Source organism: Oryzias melastigma, linkage group LG13 (assembly GCF_002922805.2).
Source record: "Oryzias melastigma strain HK-1 linkage group LG13, ASM292280v2, whole genome shotgun sequence".
Classification (NCBI taxonomy): Eukaryota; Metazoa; Chordata; class Actinopteri; order Beloniformes; family Adrianichthyidae; genus Oryzias; species Oryzias melastigma.
In genome coordinates, this window is record NC_050524.1 from 10767787 (window position 1) to 10774726 (window position 6940).

General features: G+C 37.9%; 2 protein-coding genes across 2 annotated transcripts; both read left to right on the forward strand.

Moving 5' to 3' along the window:
- The first annotated feature begins 741 nt into the window (after positions 1 to 741).
- LOC112149390 (odorant receptor 131-2-like) lies at positions 742 to 1769 on the forward strand. Its single transcript, XM_024277046.2, has one exon. It carries the CDS (start codon positions 742 to 744, stop codon positions 1657 to 1659), a length of 918 nt encoding a protein of 305 aa, XP_024132814.1. The 3' UTR covers positions 1660 to 1769.
- A 2928-nt stretch (positions 1770 to 4697) lies between these two features.
- On the forward strand, positions 4698 to 5936 carry LOC112149389 (odorant receptor 131-2-like). Its single transcript, XM_024277045.2, has one exon. The coding sequence runs from the start codon at positions 5013 to 5015 to the stop codon at positions 5934 to 5936; it is 924 nt and encodes a 307-aa protein (XP_024132813.1). The 5' UTR covers positions 4698 to 5012.
- The last annotated feature ends 1004 nt before the right edge of the window (positions 5937 to 6940 follow it).

Below are 6940 nucleotides of genomic sequence, written 5' to 3' on the forward strand. Positions count from 1 at the left end.
TATGAATTTGTCGTTATGAATACAACTTTATGAGTATGTTTCTTTTTGAAAGCTATCTTAACCCATATTTACACATCATGCTGTCAGAGCTGATGATGGTCGACGATCAGGCTGTGGCCCCTAGCTGTCGGTCGATTTCATAATGACATTGCCCCCTTTTACTGGACTGCTGCATGACCTCAAAATGTTGTCCGGCAGCCACTGACTGATATCAGCGTTTAGAGATAAATTGTCAGGTGTAAAATGATAACTTTTTCTTAAAACCTCCACAATGTGTAAAAATGCAGTGTACTAATGCCGCAGCACAGCCACCTGCCAATTCTGCTGAAAAACTCGGATTTAGGTCACTGCTCAATAGTATTTTTTGAATATCTGACTGTTTTAATCTGTCTTTGTAAGCTGGCCAGGGAAGGAAGTGTTTTGCCTTGGCAATAGGAAATGACACGCACCTCAAGTTATGATTGTGTAATAGTTGCTGTGGGTTACGGGGAGTGTTTGAGGTAACAGATTGTTTGACACATGCTTGCATCAAAGTGCTTGTTGCTTGCCACTTCTATAAAACCCTCACATCAAACCTTCTCTCAGATGGCTGCTGATCAGAGGAGATGTATGTAGTATTTTTTGGTAAATCAATATCTGTGCAAAAGTAAACTTTACAGCTTTATTTCCATTTAAATGTGATTGCTAAGTTTTATAATTCTGTATTTATAAAGCTCTCAAACATTTTCTCAAAACCTATTCATGGCATCCAACAGCTCTGTGATCAGTGTTGGGTTTTCTCCAAAGAAGCTTAACTATCAGGCAATCATTGTTCAGGTGCTGATAGCTGTTTTTCTCTGCATCAATCTTTTTTTAATCTCAACTTTTTTCAGGAGGGAAGTCTTTTACACGACCATGCGTTATATCCTGTTTGCTTTGACTCTACTGTCTGATTGTCTGTTCTTAATAATGACTGACTCTCTGCTTCTGTTGAGCTCTTTTGGTTTCACCATACACATGTGGTTGTGCCTTATATTGTACATTATTCTGTCTGTGTACTCGTTTGTCACACCTATCACGCTGACAGCAATGTCACTGGAGCGCTATGTGGCCATCTGCATGCCCCTGCGACATGCAGAGCTGTGCACGACGCGTGGTGCTTTGAAGCTCGTCTTCATCATTCACAGCATCAGTGCAATTCCCTGCACTGTCAACCTCTCCATCTTCTCTGCTGCCGTGTCTCCATCCATCTACTCCCAGAGCAGAGTGTGTTCTGTGGAGATGTTCCTGCTGTTCAGCTGGCAGGGCCATCTCAGATCAGCCATAAGTCAGTTTTACTTCTTAATTATTTTCACAGTAATTGTCTTCTCCTATGTTCAGATAATGAAAGTGGCTAAAACGGCGTCAGGGGAGAATAAAAAGTCAACCTGGAAAGGACTCAGAACTGTGATTCTTCATGGATTTCAGCTGCTGCTCGGTGTCATCCAGCTGTGGTGCGGCTTCATAGAAGCTGCTGTTCTTAGAGTTAATCTGATTGTGTATATAAATGTGAGATACTTTAACTATGTCATGTTTTTTCTCGCTCCAAGATGCTTGAGTCCTCTCATCTATGGCCTTAGAGACGAATTGTTTTTTCAGGCACTAAAATCTTATATTCGTTGTGGCTTTCATAAAAAATGATTTAAAAAATGGTTAGTTTTTTTTGTTCCACATATAGGTATTTTCATTTTAAAAATATATACAAGAGAAACAAGTAAGAATTGTATAGTGATTTTAAAATTCTTCTGATCCTGATGGTAATTGTGATATATTACTGAAAATGTGAGGATTTCTGTTTTCTGAGTGTTCAGTAAAAGCTTAAAAGCAAACCTATTGCAGTTTTCTATGATTGTGATGTAATTACTGTACAAATACATTTTTTGTTTGTCTTTTTAAGGAGGAGTAAGTGCTTAAGAGTGGTTGAATCTAGGAGGAAAAGTGGGTAGATTAGAATGTACATGTATTAGCAAGGTGACATTAATTTCCTTGATAGTTGTCCATAATAAAATGTAGTTTTCACTTTGACATAACTGCATCTTGACTAACCAAAATATGACAGAGAGGAGAAACTAAAAGTATGATAATGCAGGCATGTCAACTGGACGAATAATCTCTATCATTAACAATGGATTATAGAACAACATGAACTACAACATAATACACTTCAGGCATATTAGAATAGAACTTGATTAGTTTCCTCTTCCATTCATCCATGCACACATATTCACACTCTGATGGCAGCTCTTGTGTCTCACACTGCAACCAACCCATAGCCACCAGGAGCAACGCGGGCTTCAGTGTCCTTCCCAAGGAAAGTTTAACATGTGGGCACACAGGGCGGGAAAAAAACCCTCAATCTTCTGATAGGCCGCACCATCACTACATAGGTTTACTCAAGTACTTTTGGGAATTGGGCAAATGTGTGAGATGGAGAAGATACGAGTTTTTGTCATTCTGGCAAAATATGCAGATTTACTTCAGGGTCAGGATGCTTCGTATTGAAATAGACAAATGAAAAGTGCAAGAACAAAAATCACAATTTAGACAAAACTCCAACTAGTCAAATTAATCACATTTAAAACAGTTAAATCATAAATTACAAATATAAGAGAGCAGTTTAGGTAAGAGACATTCAGTTGTAATACACCAACTAAGGGGAATAGCTTTTGATCTGGACTTATCAGAGTGGAAGGAACATATGAAGACTGCTTTAGTTTTTAATTACAAACAACTGAATATTTCTTTGTTGTTGTTTATGTCTAATTCTCGGCAGAAGATCATTTTGAATAAAAGCAGAACACTTTCTTGGAATCCCTCTGGTAGCAGTGACAGATTGATTGCTCAAGGCCACATTCACTTGTTGTGAGTGAAATGTAATATGTTCTAAAACACGTTAGTGCTTCATTTTTACTGCACTAGAAGAGAAATGTATGGATCAAAGAAAACAGTTCTCTGCATGGACCCCTGGGGAACCCCACAGTCCCTAAGACAGAGTTACCAATTTTAAAAAGTCTGTTTTCAAGACAGTGGTTAAATCATTTAAGAGAAATACAAACGATGTTCACTCAGTCCTTTGCTGGCCGAGTGTATCAAAAGAAGCCCTAAGGCAGGGGAGTCCAAATCCAGGCCTTGAGGGCCGACCTCCTACTGGTTTTCCAGAAACCCTGTCTTAATTGCTGTTAATTACCTGGATCAGGTGTGTTTAGCCATTAAGGAGGTTCAATGAAAGACTCGTTGGAAAACATACAGGACGCTGGCCCTCGGGGCCTGGATACCCCTGCCCTAAGGCCTATAACACTAAGATAAAGGATTAAGCTCATATCAGTACTCAAACTGTTGTCCTTCATCACATTAATAAGAGCAATCTCAATGCTGTGGTGGAGCCTGAAACATAAATGAAAATTTTATCTGCCATTTTGCAGAAACTGCGGCTATATCAGAATTCCCATCCTAAAGGTGCTTTCACACCGCCACATGTGGGAGGAGCTACCAGCTCTGTCTGTGGATATCTCACTTAGAAATTAATGGAAGACACATACAATGTCGAGGAATAAGGTTTATTTATTGTGAAGAGTTCAACAAAAACATCAGTAATCATGTCTCCATGTTTGGGTTAGGATTATTATTAAAAGATTTTCTGGGTACAGGGCGCTGTGTCTGTTTGTGTGTCTTTTTGGCTGAGCTTGAAGGTTCTCTGTTTCATATTAATCCAAGAGGGGTGGGGGGTGGGGGGGTAAAATTAGGAGACTTTTTTCCTTTTTTTTTTTAAATGTCTCGATGAGACCTGAGCTGGCAGCCCCTGCAACGTCTCTCTGTCTGCCGGAGCGAAAGCCGCCGATCTGTCCAGAGTAGCTGGATGAGTTCTGCAAACCTATGGCTCAAACGGGTAAAAGAAAAAGATGAAAGTTATGGACAAAAATGCTCGGTTTGGACTAGTATTCTACCAGCCGATCGAGTCACTGAAAACGTCACGCACCCAAAGCTGAGTTCCTGATTGGCTGATGCGACGCACCTGTTGAACTTCAGGTATTTACATTTTGGCTGCGCCGCCCAATTCACACCTTTGCAAAGTGAAAATGTAATTAGTATGAGCAATTTATTACATTAATTTATGTCTCTACTGTGTTCTGATGGTGAAAATCTTAATTGTTTATTAAGAAATTACATTTAAACACTTTTTTTCACAAAAAATGTTGAAATGCAATGCATTGTGGTCTATATTCACCAATGTTGTGAGCACAGGGAATTCTGGGAAACTTCTAGGGTACTAGATATTGGAATTGATGTTTTGGACAGCACTATAATATGGCAAAAGCAGTATAAAGTGCACTATATACTGTGTAGTGAAGGGATTAGGACGAATTATACGATGTCCTAGAAAAAGATTTTTTGATTTCGCCTAAAAACTGCATTATCAAAAGACAACTAGGAAGGCTTTCAAAACAGAACAAAAATTATAGGAGTGAGACTTTAAAGTAATTAAAATATTTTTACTGTTCTATGCTAAAAAAGAAAAAAAAAATCCAGAAATACAAACAATTTTGTGTTCAGAAACAACAATTGTAGTTTTAAACAGTTAAATTTAAGGTATTTAATGCAGTCAGGTTGATATTTCTTGAAACAAAAAGAAATCTGTCATGATAATAAATTAAACCTGCATTAATTCAAAAACTTAATGTGTTTAATCTGAATAAAGAAGTATCTAGAGTATGTAGATAATGGTTTCAATTGGTCTGATGACAACAATAGGCTTGGACGGTGTCCCTCCTGTCTTACTGTCACTTCTATAAATGGTCATGCACAACCTTCTCTCATACGGCCGCACGGAGCTCAGGAGAAGACAGAGACTACCGATGAGTCCTGGTTTGGTCATTTTTGACAGTTCAGGTGCTTGACTGAAGATCAGTTTCAACACAAAGTAATGATTTTTAAAAATAGTTATGTCTTTTAAAAAAAACGCCCACATTTTTTCAAGAAATCAAACATTTTGATTTATGGCACTCAACAGCTCTGCGACCAGCGGATCTCCTGTGAAAACAATTACTACTCGAATTCTGATTGTTCAGGTGTCAATAGCAGTTTTTCTTAGCATTAACTTTTTACTGATTTCCACATTTTTCAGGAAGGATACATTTTACACGACCATGCGTTATATATTATTCGCTGTGACTCTGCTGGCTGACTGTCTGTTTCTAATCATGAGCAACGCTTTGCTTGTGTCAGCTTATTTCAATTTTACCATGCAGATTTGGCTGTGCTGTATAGTGTATACTATTCTGTCTGTGTACGCTCTTGTCACACCTATCACGCTTACAGTAATGTCGCTGGAGCGCTACGTGGCCATCTGCATGCCCCTGCGGCACGCAGAGCTGTGCACCATGCGAGGTGCTGTGCAGCTCATCCTCATCATTCACAGCATCAGTGCTGTTCCCTGCACTGTTAACCTCTCCATCTTCTCTGCCACAGTGTCTTCAAACTTGTACTCCAATAGCAGACTGTGTTTTAGGGAGATGTTTGTTTTGTTTCCCTGGCAGGATCATCTGAACTCAGCTATGAACCAGTTCTACTTCTTGATCATGCTCTCCGTCATCATTTTCTCCTATGTTCAGATCATGAAAGCAGCCAAAGCGGCTTCGGGAGAGAATAAAAAGTCCACATGGAAAGGTCTCAGAACTGTTATTCTTCATGCTTTCCAGCTGCTGCTCTGTCTCATCCAGCTGTGGTGTCCTTTTGTAGAAGATGCAGTTTATAAAATTGATATGAGTTTGCATAGAGATATAAGGTACTTTAACTATGTCACATTTTCTCTTGCCTCCAGATGTTTGAGTCCTCTTATTTATGGCCTCAGAGATGAATTGTTTTTTCAAGCATTGAAGTCATATGCTTTTTGTCGCCTGTATAGAAAATCGCCTGTATAGAAAATAATAAAAGTCGGAGGGAAATGTTCATGTTTCTTAAATTTAAACCTTTAGAAGACTGAGTTTGTTCACATTTTTACAAAGTTACAGTTGAATTTTTTACTCTTCATTTGCGGTATTTTTATCTTTTCAAATGTTATGTGCTTTTACCGTTTTTATTCTTGCATTGCATTTATTTATTTATTTATTTATAGGGTGGACAGTCTAACCATCAGTCCAGGGACAGCAGATGAAAAACAGCTTTGTTGCTAACTCTAGTGGATTGGTAGTAATGCCTCTTAAATGTGCAATGTCTCTGTCAAATAAATGAACAAATAAATATATAGCACTCATAGATTTTGTATTCACACACATTTTATTTGAATTTAATTTAAATTTTAAGCATAGTCAATTTGAAATTTATAACTTTCTCAAAAAGGGATATGCTCTTTTTATGCATGTTTTATCATACTAATTTAAAATCTGTTAATACAACTGATCAACATGTCTAAAACTCACAAAGTTCCCTATTTCTTTGATGTAATTACTGCATACTCGTGAGCTTCTTGCTTATCATTTTATATTTATCACACTTTTGTCACCAGTAACCAGTATGTTTTATGTTTTTTACTCTGACAGCTCATTGTGAAACATTTAAAAACTTTGTGAAGAGCACTGAAATATGTTGCTTGTTGTATCAGAGTAAAAAAGTAACATAAAAAATATTTAATAAAGTAAAGGGTCTATGGAAAACTTAACTGGGCTTTGAGTGATTTTTTTCTATTTGTTTGTAAAACTGAATAGAAACTGTAAAACAGTGTTTCTAGAATTTGTCTTTGGTGCAGCTTGGGTTGCTCTGTAAAAATCCTGTTTTATAATCCATGGCCATGTCCGGCTGCTCTTTGCAAAATGTGGGATTTGCCAAGTGCTGAAAATCCTTCTCAAACAATTTGTCCTTCATTGCTCTTTCAATTTGCCAGCAGCGTCTTATGCGGCACCTCCATCAAACATTACCTGCACAACTT